The 18,398-nt window shown below is 37.9% G+C and overlaps 1 protein-coding gene across 1 annotated transcript in view; it reads right to left on the bottom strand.

The window, feature by feature from the left end:
- Positions 1-1,647: 1,647 nt before the first annotated feature.
- LOC101862857 (glucosamine-6-phosphate isomerase 1) overlaps positions 1,648-18,398 on the bottom strand; it is a 17,154-nt gene continuing 403 nt past the window's right edge. Inside the window, exons 2-6 of the mRNA XM_005093102.3 lie at positions 13,750-13,925; positions 11,659-11,760; positions 11,179-11,361; positions 5,583-5,767; positions 1,648-4,793 (exon numbers count right to left, since the gene is read on the bottom strand). Coding sequence (XP_005093159.1) covers positions 4,572-4,793; positions 5,583-5,767; positions 11,179-11,361; positions 11,659-11,760; positions 13,750-13,873 — 816 coding nt within the window. The 5' untranslated portion in view covers positions 13,874-13,925 and the 3' untranslated portion in view covers positions 1,648-4,571. The remainder of the gene's footprint in view (positions 4,794-5,582; positions 5,768-11,178; positions 11,362-11,658; positions 11,761-13,749; positions 13,926-18,398) is intronic.

Raw genomic sequence — 18,398 nt, 5'->3', positions numbered from 1 at the left:
TGAGGAGTATTTGGTTGTTTTGTTGTGAAATATTATACTACACACAATAAATGTTTAATTCTTTTATTTTTAAAGAGTTTATGAATGCTGATACTGATATGCATCTTTTTCTAGATTGTCCTGTTTTTAAAACAAAGTGAAGCAATCCAGGAACTGAACAATAGCTGCTGGAAGGCAGTCAGTACCATACCCCATTGATGTAAATAAAGATGTATGATTTAATTCTTTATTGAATTTGTATTCTACTCAAGATGATTTGTCAATTCATTTGTACAATGAAACGATTATTTTTTGTAATATAATCATTGCTCATACTGAGAAATATACAATATAAATAAATAAAATTTGATAGCTACAAAAAAAATGTTGTTACATTTTTTTTTAACCCAAAGAGAAAAAATTCAAACACTTATAATTATAATGTCTCACTGAGAATGAGAAGACGGTAAGAGATTGCATTTATATAGTGCTCTATCCCTTACAGGTAGCCTACAAGGTCTGAGGGCTTATTCCATTGTAAGAATAATTTAATATATGTTTCATGCCCCCATCGACACACTTAAGATCATTTGGTTGCTTTTAAGCACAAGGGGGCTATCCCGAAAAATGCTGTTTTGAGAAAATTGAATGTAAAGTTTTTGCCCCTTGTTCAGTTTCTTTAAAAGACCAGGAGAGTTTTTTCTATAACCAACCAAATATACACATCAATGAAACCAATAGTATAGGTAGGACAATGCCTTCTTATGGTGTAGGTTAAGATTTCTGGAAACCTCCGAAATCTGGGTTAGCCTGCTGGTCCTTAAAAGCGACCATTTAGGATGTGACTGTGAGCTGCTTCGAACCTGACTGTCTGCACTAATTTGGGCAGAGTTTAAACTTCCCTGCCAGGTATAAAACTCATGTCTTCTTCATGCAATGATAAAGAGCCTGACTATTACAGCTCAGAGCATCAGATGCCAATACAATGTAAGGAGGATGAAAACAGAGCAGACCGGCAAAAGGAAACGGAGAAGACCAGACAGGAAGGTTGTTGCCTTGGAGGACAGTATGTCAGTATTTAGTGGACAAAGGGACAGAATGGGGCACATGCAGTTGATTTGTGGATATAATCACTTTTTTTAGTACATGTAAAGATAAGCACATTTGATGATTATGGTCATTTAGGGCAAGAAAAGTCAGACAGACGGACAGGAACAATAGTGGAAACAAAACAAGGACCTGCTAGTGATGCTTTTCAACCACCAACTAATAATAACCTCTGATGATCAATTATGGGGAAGAGTGAGACAGTTGATAAAGAGACAGGACAACGAGTCTGACCAACAGTTGCAAGAATGCGGGATCGATCCCCCAATTCAGTGGGGTTTGACATAGCATATTGCACTACACATCCTTGATTTTATTATCACCCACCCTGAGCCAATTGCGTTGTTTGTGTATTTGTTTATTTTGTTTGAGTAAAGAGAAGCATATTGATAACAAAATAACAGTCATTTAGTGCCAGGAAATAGCAAGACAGTTAGCCAAGAACAATAGAGGCAAAAAAACATAAGTAAGACCTAACTAGCACACCCGCTACTTACCCCTCATCTTGTTAACTCAAGCAAACACATTTTTTTCTCCACGGAATGTAAAGGAACAAAGTAAGAAATTTAAAGAACCTTTATTCAAAATTACAAATAATTATGTAACATTATGCGTAAACAGTAATTCTTTGTTGGGAATAAAATATAAACCTGAATGCACCAAACCAACATACGACCGAGTCAGTTCAGTAAAGCACAACAATTAAAGCTCTTTTGGAATTTGTCTCCATTGTCACAGCATGAGAAATACATGCAGAAAAATTTTGCAAATACTGCACAATGCAGATTCACACAAAGAAGAAAGCAAAGCAATGTGTTTTTGTTGTTTTTTCAAATTTCGAGAAAGCCTGGGTGGTCATGATCCATGAAATTCACCTTGAGGATATGACAAAAATGTTCAATCTTTTAAGACTAGTATGTACGTATCCTTATGTTAAAACCCTTCTCATTGTGAATTCCAAGTCTCTCACAATCGCTTTGTTCACATGTGAGTCATAAATGCATGATGTCACCAATGGTAGCAGGAAAAGAACAGAAGATGCAACAGAATGCCAAATATTTTCTTTTCCAGAAACAGCAATGACCGAACATTCTTCATCAGAGTCAGAGGGAATGAGAAAAAATCAATCATTGGAAAAAAGTCCAACCAGATCATTTAGAAGTATGCACAACCTGAGCTAAAAACCACTTCAAAGGGCACGTAAAAAAAATTGTTTTCATTTTTTAAATTTTCAATATTAATCATTGTTTTGCTCACTGATCTTCCATTTTCATGACAGCTGAATGATGCTAAATTATTTTACTGCACTATCAAAAATTTTTTTTTTTCATTTAATTGTAAAGAAAAGAATTTTATATATATAAAGATTGAAAAATGTAGAGAGTACCTCAGATCTTATTGCTGAAGTCAATGGTCACAGACTTCATCTTTTAGTGTTACAAGATCAAAGAGACAATACGAGAAAGTAGCAACGCTCTGTCCTATTTCACGTAGTTACTGTTGTCACGAATGAGCTAAAAAGGCCAACAATAGATAAAACTATTCTAAATGCATGCAATGATATGGAACTAAGTATCTCATCAAAGGGAAACTTTTAATAGTGCAAGTTCAAATACCTGGATAGCAAGTAAAGAAATAATGACACAGAGAAAGAGTGACAGCTTCTATTTTCAAAAACCTGACTTACACCTTTCTTCAAATATAACACACTTCCGTAAAATAAGTAACAGTTCTCATCTTACAGATTCACTCATATAATTTCTTCAACATCTCAAACAAAGACATTGAAGCTTTTTGGCTCAGGAATTCTCAAAAAAAGACTAGTAAGGTTTGCTAGAGACTCATGTGAAAGTTTTTTTTAAAAGAAAGAAATATGTGCAAAAGACACCTCTTTGATCTTCCAAGATCCCTTGTCATCCCAATATTTCAAATGTATAAGAAATGTAAAAAAATAAAAAAATAATTAAATAAAAATCAACTGCATATCACAAATAAAATTAATTTACATGCTGACAAACTTGCCAATGAAATGGCTGGGACTGCCATAAAACATTTATGCAAAGCAAATTGAGAATTGGGGCAAAAAAGGTCCTCAGAATAGTTACCAGAGAAAGTACTGGATTTAAAGAGAGAAAAAAAGAAATATTAGTACATTAGTTTCACCACCACAGTGAATGATTTTAATCTTGAAAACTTGAAAAGAAAATGTATTTGAATAGAGAAACCAAGCGTACCAACAAAAAAACCAAAAAAACTTAGGACAAAATGCAAGAAACAAGGGTCCAATACATAATGAATGCCTCCAATACCGTGGTGCCCAGCTTGTGGCTATCAGACTGACCCTTATACAAAGTGTTCAGACTTGACAGACAGGGAAGACCCTTCTCTTTGTACATAAAAATGCAGTGACTGGCAAACCCATTGGGTGAACTTTTTAAAGCAATATTTAAGTGGAATTCTGCAGAATAAACAAAAAATACATGTACACATACAGCTTTGAGCACCAAAAATATACATTTTTTGGAATTGAGGAATACTTGACGTAAATCTACAGGTAGATACAGAGAGAAAAACGTTAATGTTATACAAGACATGGGTTCCTACAACCAAATTATGCAAAACAAGCACCTTACTTTCAATAAAAAGATGTCACATTTTATTTTCAATTTGGGCAACTTATCACACACAAAAAAACATATTGTGAGAAAGCAAAGACATTTATTTAAAACTACCACACTGGTAATAAACCAGTGTAGTGTTAGCAAATACCATGTTAATGGACACTTTGCTTCAAATGACTTCAGATTCATAATGAATCTTTACAAGCAACACATCAGAGAGATGCTAGCGTTAGTCTTCATGAAATACATAAGTTGATTCAGCTATATATATTCAAGACCCATCACCACAAGTAAAAAAGTATTAGACAGATCACTGATCTGTAGAATGCACAGAAGTTTGGAAATTCATCAAACAGCACCATTTCACTGACCAGAAATGACAACTGAAAGTGAAAGACAATACTGATACTTTGCAACCCTGAAAACATAGAGCTATGTGATTACAACTCTGTGACGATTTAAAAATCATCTCAGAGGGAAAATTATGTTTGACAATTATTAAAGATGTATGAAAAGAGGTTTCATTGGTGTAAGTCTCAGCAATGTGTCTGTTTCGCCAAATTCAGTTAAAACTGTGGCACCCAAACCTGGAATAAGCTCAGATTACAAAGAAGGAAAAAAAGAGAAAAGAAATAGGAGAGGAGCAAAGAAAGGGGAGACAAAGAAGATACAGTGGAGGAGGAGGAGGAAACTAAGAAATTGAAGGGGAGAATGAGAAAAAGGAGAAGGAAAAGGAAGATGAGAAGAACATTCTTTTGAATTCCACCCCCCATCCCCCCCCCCCCCTCCCCCGTCCAACAAGACTCCAATGCATTAGAACTTACACCAACAACACTTGCGAGGCTAACACACAATAACCATCTCTCATTCGGCAGGCTCTTCCACCAGCTTGTTGTGGAGCTGCATGAGTCCCTTGAAGTACTTGACTGTGCGGACTCTCAGCTCCATTGTAGCATCCTCATCACACAAGAATATTGTGCGTGGGTGTTGCTGGAAGGCGGAGACCGTCCACATGTGGTTCACACCCTCCTCGATGGCCTTATGGAGAGCAAACGCTTTGTGGGCTCCGGTGATCAGAATCATCACCTGAGGAAAACAAAAACTAGTTACTGGCATCTGTTGTTTAACAGTGATGCTTTTCAGGATTAATAGAGGCTTCTCATCAGCACCAATGCTGTAAAGGACAAGCCTTTTGCTGTTGCATACAGATGAAAGTTTGATTACTGAGAAAGGAAGTTTTTTTTAATCAAGTATCTGAGTCTGTCTGCAGCGGTGCTGTGTCCCACTCAGCCTGGGTTCTAAACGATCTAAATTTATGTTTATGGGGCATAAAACATTTATAGCACAGAAAAGAGAAATAAATAAATAAAATGCAAATCCAATTGCTATTAGACCCATACAAGTCAACGCCATGCTGTAGAAAACCAAATTCTCCATACTGATCAATAAAAGCAGAATTCTGTTTCATTTGTTAAATCTTAAGGTACAGGAGGCAGCTCCTCACACAAGGAATATATCTCATTAAATTTCTCCATTCTTATACTCAGATGTACCTCATACAGCCCTAGTTGGCGCCAACAGTCAAGTATGGAGTTTTTGGAAGTTCTAAAATCACTTAAATTGTTTGAAAGGAGGCCTACGACATTTACAACAGAAAGCACGATACAAAATGAAGCTATTACTATTGTGGTTTTCCTTCATTCCTTGCTCAGATGCTCTCAAAAAAGATACACTATCCTGAATTTTCCGCATCACACATCTGTTTAGGCTCTCTAAGTAGTTTGTTCTGAGCCTTACCCTCCTTCCTTTGCCTTCAATTTTGCCACTGAAGAGCAAATGAGTGAACAAACAAAAACAAATTATGCCACTGTTTACCTCGTCAGCATCCATGACAGTGCCGACACCGACGGTGAGGGCCTGTGTGGGAACTTTGCTGAGGTCGTTGCCAAAGAAACGCGCGTTGGCCTGGATTGTCTCCTGTGCCAGCGTCTTGACCCTGGTACGTGAAACCAGACTAGAGCCGGGCTCATTGAAGGCAATATGACCATCAGGTCCAATACCTGGCAGACAACAGGGGGAAAAAATTAGGAGTAAATATGATTGATTATAGAAATAAACATAAAATACCACAATCACTGATCACTATGGGAAAAATTGTGCATCCATAGATAGTTCTGCCCATTCATAAAATAAATAAACGAAAAATTTTCATTTAGATGATCTAAAAGTTATAAACTTTCATGATATATATATATATATATATATATATACACATAACAATTTTTGATTTTTTTAAATAATGAATATTTTTCTCTCGTTCACTTAGGTTTCAGTTGCCATCAAAAGAAGCACCAAATAGACAAAAAGGTCTAAAGAACTTTAGGTCTCAAAAAAAAAAAAAGTAAAGCAGATTACAAATGCATGTTATAATACCATCAAATAACCAAAAAATATTGGGGGGGGGGGGGCTCAACACCTTTAATGCCCATTTCAAAACACATTTTTGTGTGGAATTTACTGAAAAACATCGATTAAAGGCACAAAAAATGTAATTTTCAGTTTCCAAAGACTCTCAGGCTATGGAAGTTACCAAAGTTTGTAAACCATTTTCTCGCTAGTTTTATCTCTTAAACTGGATGATCCCGACCTACTTCAGTTCAAAATATATCTCCTTTTGTATTGAAGTTAGATGGGTAATTTTTTTCATCGAAAACAAGACAAATGAACATGCTTTAAGATGATCCCAATAACTCAATATGCCCAAAAATTGACGAGTGCCTAATTCCACCACTTTGGGACAAAAATCGTTTTCACTTTTAAAAAGCCACAACAATAACTAGGAAAGAAAAAGAGTCGATCTGCTCAGATCTTACAAGTCCCAACATAAAACTCAAAAAGGTATCAGAACCAAACAAAAAACTCTGAAGTTTCTAAGTCTGTTAAGTGTATACTCACAACCTAATTGTTTCCAAATAATTACCTAGCTCTAGAGATAGAGGAAGCAAATTTCAGAATTAAATCTTTGTCAAACTTAGTGAGCTCTTTCAATAACACACACACATATTTCACTATTTGAAAATCATCTCTCGTTGCGAACAGTTTCTAGCTCAAAATGAATACTTCCAATCAAAAATTCAAAATGAGGTATGAGAAAGTCTTTGAAATAAATATTAGGCATTATTAGGTAATAACCACCTATACAAAAAGGACATCTAAACATAGTGTAGTCAGGAAATTTGAGTGGACTCCGACAGCAAGCAAAAGAAAATCAGCACAGGTCTTCTTTGCTTGTCATAAATACTATTTAAATTGTCCAAGACGGTCACCCATTGTCAAGGAGAAAAGTGGTTGTCGTAGACAGGTTGACATCTTAAACATTATAGTAAGGCAGAGAGGTGAAATCAATCGCTCAGCAAAATAATGAAATCGAAGAAATCAGCATTTTATTCGGTTGTTTGTCAACTTTTATCAAATTTTTGTTATTTGGCTCAAGACCTTTTAAATGCATTCAAAAACACATTTCTGTGAGGACGTTTACAGAAAAACGTTGATTAAAGGTACAAAAATGTAATTTTACAGTTTCCAGGAACTCTCAAGCTTTGAAAGTCACCTAACTTTGGCAGCCATTTTCTCGCTAATTTTACCTCTCAGACCAGGCAACCCCATCTCCTTCAATCACAAATACATCGACTTCTATTCAGGATAGATGAGAATTTTTTTTCATCAAAAGCAAGACAAATGAACAAGCCTTAAGACAATACCAATAACTCCAAAGAAGCAAAGGTGAGATCACCAAAGAAAGCCTTTATGGATGATGTGACCCTACTGACAAGAGATGGAGACACAATGCAAAGTGTGTTGAATCGGCTCGATAAGCTTATCACCTGGGCCAGGATGAAGTTTAAAGCTAAAAAGTCTAGAAGCCTGACTATTAACAAAGGAAAACAGAAGCAACTGAAGTTCACAATTGCAGGGGAGCAAATGCCCACAGTAAAAGAACAACCCGTGAAAAGTTTGGGTCGGTGGTACTCAGGAACTCTGTCTGATAGGAGTCAAGGCGTGGAAATCATGAAGCAGGCTGAAAATGGGCTGAAAGCAATTGACCAAAGCTTCCAGGAAAGCACAAGATATGGTGTCTACAGTTTGCCCTCTACCCTCGATTGGCGTGGCCACTGACAATGTATGAAGTTGCTTTGTCAAGAGTTGAGATGATCGAAAGAAAGTGTAACAGCTACATCAGGAAGTGGCTGGGGCTACCCCGTACCATTAACACGTCATCCCTGTACAGACATAGAGGTGCGCTTCAACTACCTCTCACGTCAATTGTGGAGATCTACAAAGCAGGCAAGATTAGAACCGTTTTGATGTTGAGAGAATCAAGGGATAAGGAGATCAGTGGAAAACCTCCAGATGTCAAAACAGCCAGAAAGTGGAAGGCAGAAGTTGCAGCTAACGAGATCATCTCTGCATTGGAGCATGGGGACATTGTCGGTCCAGCGCAACCTGACAGATTAGGGCTAGGTAATGGCGACTTTAGACCTTTCAGGAAAATGTCTCAGCGAGACAGAAGAAAAGCTGCAACAAGACATATGCAAAAGATGGAGGCAGAGAGGCGAGAAATTCATCTCATCCAGTGTAGCCAGCAAGGACAAATGACCAGATGGGAAGAGCATGTTGTGGAAAGAAAAGTCGGGTGGAGTGACATCTGGAAGTGGAATACATCAAGGCTGAGCTTTCTTCTCCGGTCTACGTATGATGTTCTGCCTTCACCGGTGAACCTTGTCAGATGGAAGGTACAGGAGGACAACAAGTGTAGATGCGGTAAGCTAGGAACCATGAAGCATATTTTGTCAAACTGCAACTTAGCTCTTAACAGATACACCTGGAGACACAACGAGGTGTTGAAAGTGCTCACGAAAATGGCGACACAACAGGTGGAAGAAGGAAAATATGCCCCCAAGATACAGAAGCATGGACCCACCAAAATTGCGTTCGTTTCGCAAGGAAGCAAGGTTGCCAAAAGAAAGAAAGCGAACGAAGCCATGAAAGACCAGAGCGGAGGCACATGGGAAGTAGCTGCTGACTTAAAAGGCTTTGAGAGATTCTTCCCCATTCCAACTACGAAAAAGCCAGACATTGTGTTATGGGAGGAAAAAGACAAAGAGGTACACTTGGTAGAGCTCACGGTGCCCCACGAGGACAATATCTATGCCGCTCATGAGCGGAAAGAAAACCGTTACGAGGCACTCGTCGAACAATGTGAGGAGGCAGGATGGAAGGCAACCCATTTTCCGGTAGAGGTAGGATGCAGAGGTTTTGTAGCAACAAGCGCCCGTAAGTGGATGAGAGTGGCAGGACTTACTGCAAAGAAAAGCAACGAACTCACAAACTCCCTTCAGGAGACAGCAGAGAAAGCCAGTCATTGGATCTGGTTGAAGCGAGAGGACTCAAGCTGGAATGAATCCTAAAGTTGGCAGCAGAGGAAAACAGTCGAACTAACATGGAGACCTCACATCGGTGAGGGGGCTCGGTGCGTCAGAAAAGCTGTAGAGAGGAAGAGCCCGAAACAGCGACGCATTCTCTCCTGATGATCTCCATGCTAGAGTCCGGGATACGGAGCGTTCGACGGTGAGCAGTGCATACGGCTGTTTAGACTACGCACATGCTCAGAAATTGATGTGGTGATACATATAGGAAGAACACATGGGGGAAAGTCGTTTGGGTAGGCGATTGTGTTGGACAGGCGGTCCTTAGAGCAGGTTCAACTGTACAACACAATGTGTGTATACATGAAAACTTGAGTATACTCAAAAATATGACTCTTGTAGCTGAATTCTAGCAAACACTATTCTTGTCACACAAGTCTGTAGCCAATAGACCAAGAATAGATGAGCAACCTAATCACCTTACATGACACGAAGTACAGTTGAACCTGTGCAAGACGGCCACCCAATGTCAAAGATAAAAGTGGCCGTATCAGACAGGTGGCAGTCTCAGGCAGGACTGATCAAGATGAGGAAAACAAACCATTCCTTTCTGAGGTCCCAAACTGAAGGTAGCCCTATTGTTGTTGTTGTTGTTGTTGTTGTTGTTGTTGTTGTTGTTGTTTTCGCTGCGTTTTTTTTGTTTTTTTGTTTTTTGTAGCTGCTTTTGAGCAAGGGTGACAATAAAACAAAGTGTGTCAGACAAAGAGGACAGAGTGCTATGGTAAAACAAACACATGGGACGCAACCACTCGGGGAACAAGCGGCGCTTCTGTCACAATTTCATTTTGACGTCCATTTTTACTTTGTGACAGACTGGGTAAACAGTGACCACTCCTCTCACTTACGATTTGTGTATGAGTTCTGGGTGGGGCTTATGGGTTATGAGTGAGACGTGCTGATAATGAGTTTTGGTTATGAGGGATCACACGCTTCCCTCACCAGCAGCTGAAAATGTGTTGCCTATTGGCCAACAGTGGAAGAAGCCTATGCAAGATATCGGTTGGAGGGATTACGTAACAATAATAACAGGGGAATGTATTGTGACGGCTCGCCCACAACACCAGGGGCCAATGCATGATTTATGATAAAATGTAAGGGAGTCACTAAGGTGGCCGTCTTAGACAGGTGTTATTGTTTGGTGTTATAGGGGTTGTGTGTTAAAATAAGGTGGCCGCGGCCAAGTTAGACAGGTGCCTGTTTTACACAGTTAAATTATATAGAAAAAACGCAAGAGGGGAAATGGAAAGTGGTCGTTTGTACAGGTGGTCGTCTTATAGGGGTGGCCGTCATGGCAGGTTCAACTGTACAGTCAAACTTGCATTGGCCACCACCTGAATTAACGACCACTTCTAACTTTCGCCCCTGGCGTTTTTCCATTCCATATGATGACACTGCCTATAATGACCACCTGTCTAACGCGATTGCAACCACTATATTTTTATCAACCATGTCAGTTTTAAGAAAGCTATCAACCACACAAATCTCCCATCATCTAAAGAGTTGCCATAAAGTCAGTTCAAAACGCTATGGACAAGCTGTCATAATGCCAAACCTCATTATCCCCTCCTTCCTCCAAAAGAAAAAAAACCACTTTAATGGGTCTAACGAGGAAAAATGTGATATTAGACAGGTGGATGTCATAGGCAGAATAGATGTAAATGAAGAGGAAAAAACATTTCTTTCTGAAGCAGCAGTTTAATTTTGCACTGGGTGAAGTGCATCATCTTGTGTCTGTTCATGAACCAAACCAAGTCATAATGGTAACATATTTCATATTGGGCCCATAAACATACAAAAATAATAAAACATTTCCTGTTATGAATCTGTTAAGGAGGAGGAGGAGAAGGAAGTGGAGGATGCGGAGGAGGAGGAGGAGGAGAAAGAAGTGGAGGATGTGGAGGAGGAGGAGGAGGAGGAGGAGGAGAACAACAACAACAACAATAACAACAACAAGAAAAAATCACATTAACTGCGACAGTTCTCACCTCCAATGAATAAACGAATTCCCCCTGCCTCTTTGATCATCTTCTCGTAGTTGTCGCATTCTTTTTCCAAGTCAGCAGCATTTCCATCCAGGATATGTGCGTTAGAAGGCTCAATGTCAATGTGTTTGAAGAAATTGTCCCACATAAAGGAATGATAGCTCTCGGGGTGGTCCCTTGCAAGCTCTGACAAAAAATTAAACAAAATAATAAAAATATATGTGTGCCCTTTTTCAAATCAGGAATTTCAATAGGTTAGGAATGTCAAAGTATTTATTTCCATCAAAAACATGTCAATGCCCACTACTAAATAACAAAGGCGCCAACTTGAAACTCCATAAATCTGTCTACACATATCAGGTCCCGGGTCAATAACATCAACATACCTCCTCATGACACGATAAGAAAAGAAATATAATGAAAATTTTAAACACTACAAAATTAAGTTTGCCACAATATAAAAAACAAAGTATACAAACCTACCAACATATTCATCCATGTTGAAAGTCTTCACATATTTAAAAGATAGCTTCCCAGCCTTGTAGAACTCAATGAGCTTGCGATACATCCCAAGAGGAGTGCTCCCTGAAAAGTACAAATAAAAATAAAATACTAAATAATATATTCAATATCAGCAAGAATAAAACTTTTTATGAGAGTAGTAAAAACGAAAACTAGTGGCTATAGAAAAAAAAAACCTAAAGAAAAGTAAACTGTATCCAACCATCAGGTCTTCTACATATCTCCAAGATCAGTTTTTGAACCATCTTCTGATAATCTAAGTCACATACGTAATTAACTTAGATAATTTCCATTCTTGTACCTCCAGTAGTCCTAAATACTCCACCCACTTTCTAAAATCAGAAGAAGAAAAAAAGACACCTTCAATGCACATCAAATATGTGTGTGTGCTGCAGCTAAATTCTGAGTGGCTAAAAAATAACTGCTTAATTTTTATACATTTTGGGTCGTGGGTTTGAAAGCATCAATTCATTTACCTGTCAGGAAGCAAAACAAGACAAAACTATGCAGAGAGACAACAGAGCAAGGCTCATACAGAGGGACAGATAATGAAGAGTAAACATGTAGGATTTATCCTTGCAGAAAGATGTAGATGTGCAAAAAAATACCTTTAAGTGTGAATCAAATTTAAGTCGTTCACATGTGAGGCAAAGAGCCTCCATCTGTCACACCAGGGACACCAGCCAGCCACAGGGCTGGTGATTTTTTATTTTTTTTTAATAAAAATTTTAAAAATCGATTTTTTAAATTTAAATCAGATTTTTTTTATTTAAGTCGGATTTTTTTTATTTTTTTGATTTTTTTTAAAATGTCGACACAGTTTGGGATTTTTGGTGGCTAAAAGTATGTTCTTTTAGTGCAAAATGCATTCTCTTTATTTTAACTAATGATCAATTTAAACAACTGCAATTTTAGAAAGCCTTAATCTGCTATCAGTGAATTATGGCTACAGACAAAAAATGAAGAAAATGTCAGTCTAAAAGGAAGGGGGGGGGGGGGTAATTATGCATAGATAAACTTGCATTTTATTTTTATTACAGTGTGTGTGTGAGCACGCGCTTGTGTTTGTCTAAAAAGAAAAAGAACATGCTAATTTCAATTATGAAAAAAAAGTAAATTGAATACTGTATTATTTTACTACTTACAGTGACAGGGGGGGAAAGCAGACTTTTAAACAATTTTAGTCTACTAAACCTTATATCTGTTTTATAAAACCCAGGAAAGGAATTCTGAATGTTTAAAGATGTAAAAACAGAAAACATTTTTTTAAAGTGATTTAAATTTTAAAAAATCAACTGATTTAAATCGACCCGATTTAAATCAACCCAACCCTGGTTTTCAATTATGAAAAAAAAGTAAATTGAGAACTGTATTATTTTACAGTGACAGGGGGGAAAGCAGACTTTTAAGCATGATTATATTAGTCTACTAAATCTTATATCCGTTTAAAATAAAACCAAGGAAAGGAATTCTGAAAGTATAAATATGTAAAAACTGAATACATTATTTTGAAAAGTGATTTAAATCACTGATTTTTATTTTTAAAATCAAATTGATTAAAAAATTTTTTTAATCAACTGATTTAAATCAACCCAGCTCTGGTTTCTCAATTATGGAAAAAAAAAGTAAATTGAATACTGTATTATTTTACAGCGAAAGGGGGGAAATCAGATTTTTAAGCATGATTATATTAGTCTACTGAACCTTATATCTGTTTTATGAAACCAAGGAAAGGAATTCTGAATGTTGAAATGTGTAAAAACTGAATAAAGATTTATTTTTTTTAAAGTGATTTAAATCACTGATTTAAATTAACCCAACCCTGGCCAGCCAGTCTCATTCCCTTAACCTAACGAGATCTAATGTCGTTTACAAGAGAAAATGATTTTTAAAATATGTATATGTAGGTTTTTGTATGTCACAGCCCACAGTATTTTGTTCCCGTTAAACATAGCTGCAATCCAACAGTAAACCTGGATGTTGTGCACTTGGTCCAGCAATTTGACATAATTGGCAACAATCTATTTTTACCAAGTAAACTTACAAACTTACCAGTTGGCAGACCCAAAGTGAACAGTTTTCCGGGCCCTGGGTGGAACTCGATGATTTTCCTTCTCACATATTTGGCTGCCCACACAGAGACTTCATCATATGTGTCATTGATCACCAAACGCATGATGAAAAGTTATAAACTGTGACAGATCCAAGCAGCCAAAAAATCAAACAATCTGTGGATCACATGAGAGTATCACAGTCAATGCAAGCAGCTAGAAATGAAGAGTCCAGATGAATTTGTAGTAAAACTAGGCCAACTTGTTGCTGAATGGATATACAGTCGAACCTGCCTTAACGGAAACCTGTATAAAACTGAAACCTGTCTTAACGGAATCTCCCCGCTCCCCTCTTGATATATTCCTCTTTAATTACCTGTATAAAACGGAAACGGAAAGAAAAATCCACTCCCTTCCGAGGGTTTCACTTGTCTAAGACAGAAAATGCTTTGCCCGCTCAGCCCTGATTTAAAAACAAAACTCGCAAGTTTGGTTCGGCCAGCTCTAAACTTAATGCTATGGCCATGCCCCTGGGCCAGGAAGGGGACTAGGGGTGCAATTTGGGGGTAGATGTTACCCCATCATGTGAGCCCTGAGCGATGCAGATGGTCAATGTAGTGTGGGTGGGAAATCTCACGACTGCCCGTGAGAGTGCTCGAGAAGCGAGCCACTATGGAAACTTTCCTGGGTAGCCAGATGCCAGAGGTGTGAAATTAAGATTGGCCAATACCTGCCGCCTTGATCATACGGCCAGCCGAGAAAAGAAGTCCTCGAATCATTGTTACAATGATGGAAGTGAGGGGTGGCACAAGTGGGTGGGGCTAAGGGTGGAAGCAAAGATGTTCAAATGTTTCTGTTTTTAATAGGTCAAACAGTGGTCCTATGAAAGGCAAGCACTGGTGGCAATTGGAGAAGTAAGACTGACGCATGTCATTATCAAACAGGATAGCAATCGAGAGGTGCGAAGTTTTGACCACTGCTTGCCGATCAGACAAGTGATCCTTGATCCCACCGGTTGGGCCTTTGAACCCCCCCCCCCCCTCCCTCCCCCAAACCTCCATCTCCCCCTAAATTCCCCTAAGACGGAATTTTTTTCTGGCTCCCTTGCGATTCCGTCTTACACAGGTTCGACTGTATATAGGGAGTCAGCAAGATAATGGACATTTTTCTTCTGATTTGCTTGTTTGAATACAAGTAAGCACAGAATGAACAAGTATGAATAAAAGCAAGGATTGAACAATTATAACAGCTATTTAGAGCTGGAAATTGAAGAACCTACCAGATGTCGCATCAGATCTGCATTTCTTCAAAAACAGATTAGGAAAACAAAGACTATAAAGAAGCACAAAGAGCACACCAGAGTGCCTATGAACTTCCCACAGAAATAACAATGTATAACGTATAATTAGCAACAGTAACAGAAAAATTATTATTCCAACAGTTTTGATTATAAAGACAATTTCATTTACTTTCAGTTTATATTAAAAAAGTATTGTACTTGAACAGTCAGCAGCTGATGTTCTCTCAAGGAAAATCCATTTATAAATATTCTAAAGAAAATCAGTTTTGTCATGATGGTGCTCAAGAAAATATGATAACAATACAAGATTGTTCTAGCAATTCCAAGACAGAAAATGACATATAACAGCTCAAGAGTGACAAGCATACACCTTCGAAAGAAAAGTAAGTGTTCATATACACACACAAACGGAAATATTCAAATAAAGAAAACCTGAAACTGCAGCCTGGGACCAATGATTCCCCCCCCCCCCCTTAGAGAAAAAGATAATTGACAAGTTGTATACACCCTCTCCCAATAAATTGATCTGATGGCCAATTTTTAAGTTAAACATTTAAAAGATTAATAACAGAGGTATAATACGCGGGCAGTATTGCATAAAGACGTTAGTCAGTTCTGGTGCCTTTAAGATACGTCTGCATGCAATACTGCCCGCGCATATATAACTAGAAAAAATATACAGTCAAACCTGCCAAGACGGCCACCTGTATAAACCGCCACTTTCAATTTCCCCCATTGTGGTTTTTTTCAATGCAGTGGAACTTGGTTTCATCTAAAGGAGTAGGATTTCCCAGTTGTTTTTTTTGCGGGCGGGGAACATCAGTAGTGATAAAAACACAACAAAATTATATTCATTTTCCCCAGCTACTGATCAATATCACATACAATGATAAGCTGATCTTGACATACATCTACGTAATGAATTACATGCTGGACTATAGAATCAAAGATTGCCGTGCTAGGCTCTACACAGCAACATAACTCTAAAGGCAAACAATATGTTATTATAGATGACACTAGCATGCATTTGAATGAATCTGCACTTTTGCCCAAGTGTGTGCTTGGTAGACTTCAGAGTATTTTCCTAAAATTTTCCAGCATTTCTTCAGTATCAAATAATAAACAAGATTTTTTTTTAAATGCCTCTCATTTGAAACCAAACTACTTTGATCGAGAAAGTCGTATACATTATACATTACTTGCTCAGTGCCTGTAATCACCTGCACAAAAACCTCATATATTTGCTCAAACGAACAATCGGACGCAAAGTTGAAACTGAAGGACAGGCCCGATGACTTCAATTGAATCCGAATTCTACTGTATATGGCTCTGTGTAAAATGATAACCTGTTAAAATTATCAGATTTAATACAGAGAAACATTTACTAAGTTAAAGTGAACTGCACTAAATTAAACATGCATGTAATTTTTATATATATATATTCCACTGCCATCAAAATCTTATCATAACCGAAAACCCTCCTGCCTGCATGCAGACAGATTAATTTTTCTACAAACAAACAGTTGACCACCCACCATCTGACCCTAGCAAAGGACAACATATGTTACACCAAACAACTTGAAAAGGAAAATCAATAAACATCACAGTCAGTCACGGGTTGGTGAATGTTCAAACACGTTAGCCTTGCCTATCAGGGGACTCCTGGGGTGTTAATGGTGTCACACACTTGGTTAAAAGGATTAAAATGTTAGATGTAGGATTTGGTACAATGTATAGGTTATAAATTCTTTTCTGATTCGCAGTTGGTCGAAGTTTTGGGCCTGTATCTAGAATACAACACTAATTATAACTACTACCATCCCAATAATATGTGGGGCAGTGTGGTGAAATCAGGCGCTCATCAAAATACAGAATTCGGAGAAACAGGCATTTTTCCGCCAGTTTGGAGATTTTAATCGAATTTTTATTTTTGGCTCAACCTCTTTTATGTCAATATAAAAGCACATTTCCAGGTGATTTTTATTGAAAAACATCGATTAAAGGCTCAAAATGTGTCATTTTTCTGTTTATGAAGGACTCTAAGCTGCTAGCTTTGGCTTTTGGAGTTATCAGACTTTGGCACCCATTTTCTCGCTAATTTCACAACTGAAACCAGGTGACCTCACTTCCTTCAATCGCAAATATCTTGAGTTCTATCAAAGTTAAATGGATATCTATTCCACTGAAAGAAAGGCAAACAAGTCAGCTTTCATAAGATACATAACTCCACATGCCCAAAAATTGACAAGCGCCTAATTCCACTGCGCCGTGACACATATACTGGCCTTTTGCTGGTAATCCCATTCAAGGAATAAGGCTTTTATTCAAAGGCCGGCTCTATTTCTCCGAACGTTCAGGAAATTTCTCCGAACGGTTTCCGTTCTCGAGATATTAGAAAATAAGCGAATGGAGTGGCCTGTGTGTGTGTGTGTGTGTGTGTGTGTGTGTGTGTGTGTGTGTGTGTGTGTGTGTGTGTGTGTGTGTGTGTGTGTGTGTGTGTGTGTGTGTGTGTGTGTGTGTGTGTGTGTGTGTGTGTGTGTGTGCATGTGTGTTTGTGTGTGTGTGTGTGTGTCTGTTTGTGTGTAAGGTGTGAATGGGTGGGGGGGGGGGGTTTTTTTTTTTCCTGAAGGATGTTAGTTTTTGCTGGGTGACTAAATGCAAAAAAGGTTAATTACTAAGGTCGAGCAGTCTTGTTTTCTCGCAGTACCTTTTGAAGGTATTTTCAAATGAAGTGTAGTCCGGGAACCACAACTGAAGTATCTGAATATTCAGACATTTTTTTAAAAAATATTTAGCTCTAGAAATTGAATTTGAAGCAAAAAAATGCTTCTTCCCAGTCCTCGCAGAATGGCAGAATGAAAGGGTGATGCCTAAATCTCGCAAATAACCCCAAAAATCTCGAAATCTGAAACCGTTCGGAGAAATAGAGTTCGACTTTATTTTCCCGAACTTTCGGAGAAATAGTCACTTCGTTATTTAAATGTTCTCGAATTGTTTGCATCGGGAATAGCACACATGAAGCATCAAAAGCGGGATAATAATATTAATACCGTTAACACTAATTTAAGTATCAAGTGAAATAAATAGATTCTAGATCTACATCTATACATTCACAAGCAGAAAACTTTACTAGATCTAGCGTAGCGATTAGATTCTACTTTCAATTTCAAATTTCAAGTCCTTCCAGCACAAAAGTAAAAAGGGAAAGTTGTCGAGATCTCCATAATGTTACATTCTACTGAAGTTTTAAGTCCAGTTTTCTCAATGGCTTGAACAAAAAAAAATAGAATCTAGATCTAGATCTAGATATCTAGATCTATGCTACCAAAAACGTTGACTAGGGAGTTAAT

Source organism: Aplysia californica, unplaced genomic scaffold (genome assembly GCF_000002075.1).
Source record: "Aplysia californica isolate F4 #8 unplaced genomic scaffold, AplCal3.0 scaffold00058, whole genome shotgun sequence".
Taxonomy (NCBI): domain Eukaryota; kingdom Metazoa; phylum Mollusca; class Gastropoda; order Aplysiida; family Aplysiidae; genus Aplysia; species Aplysia californica.
This window is presented reverse-complemented; position numbering and strand designations above follow the sequence as displayed.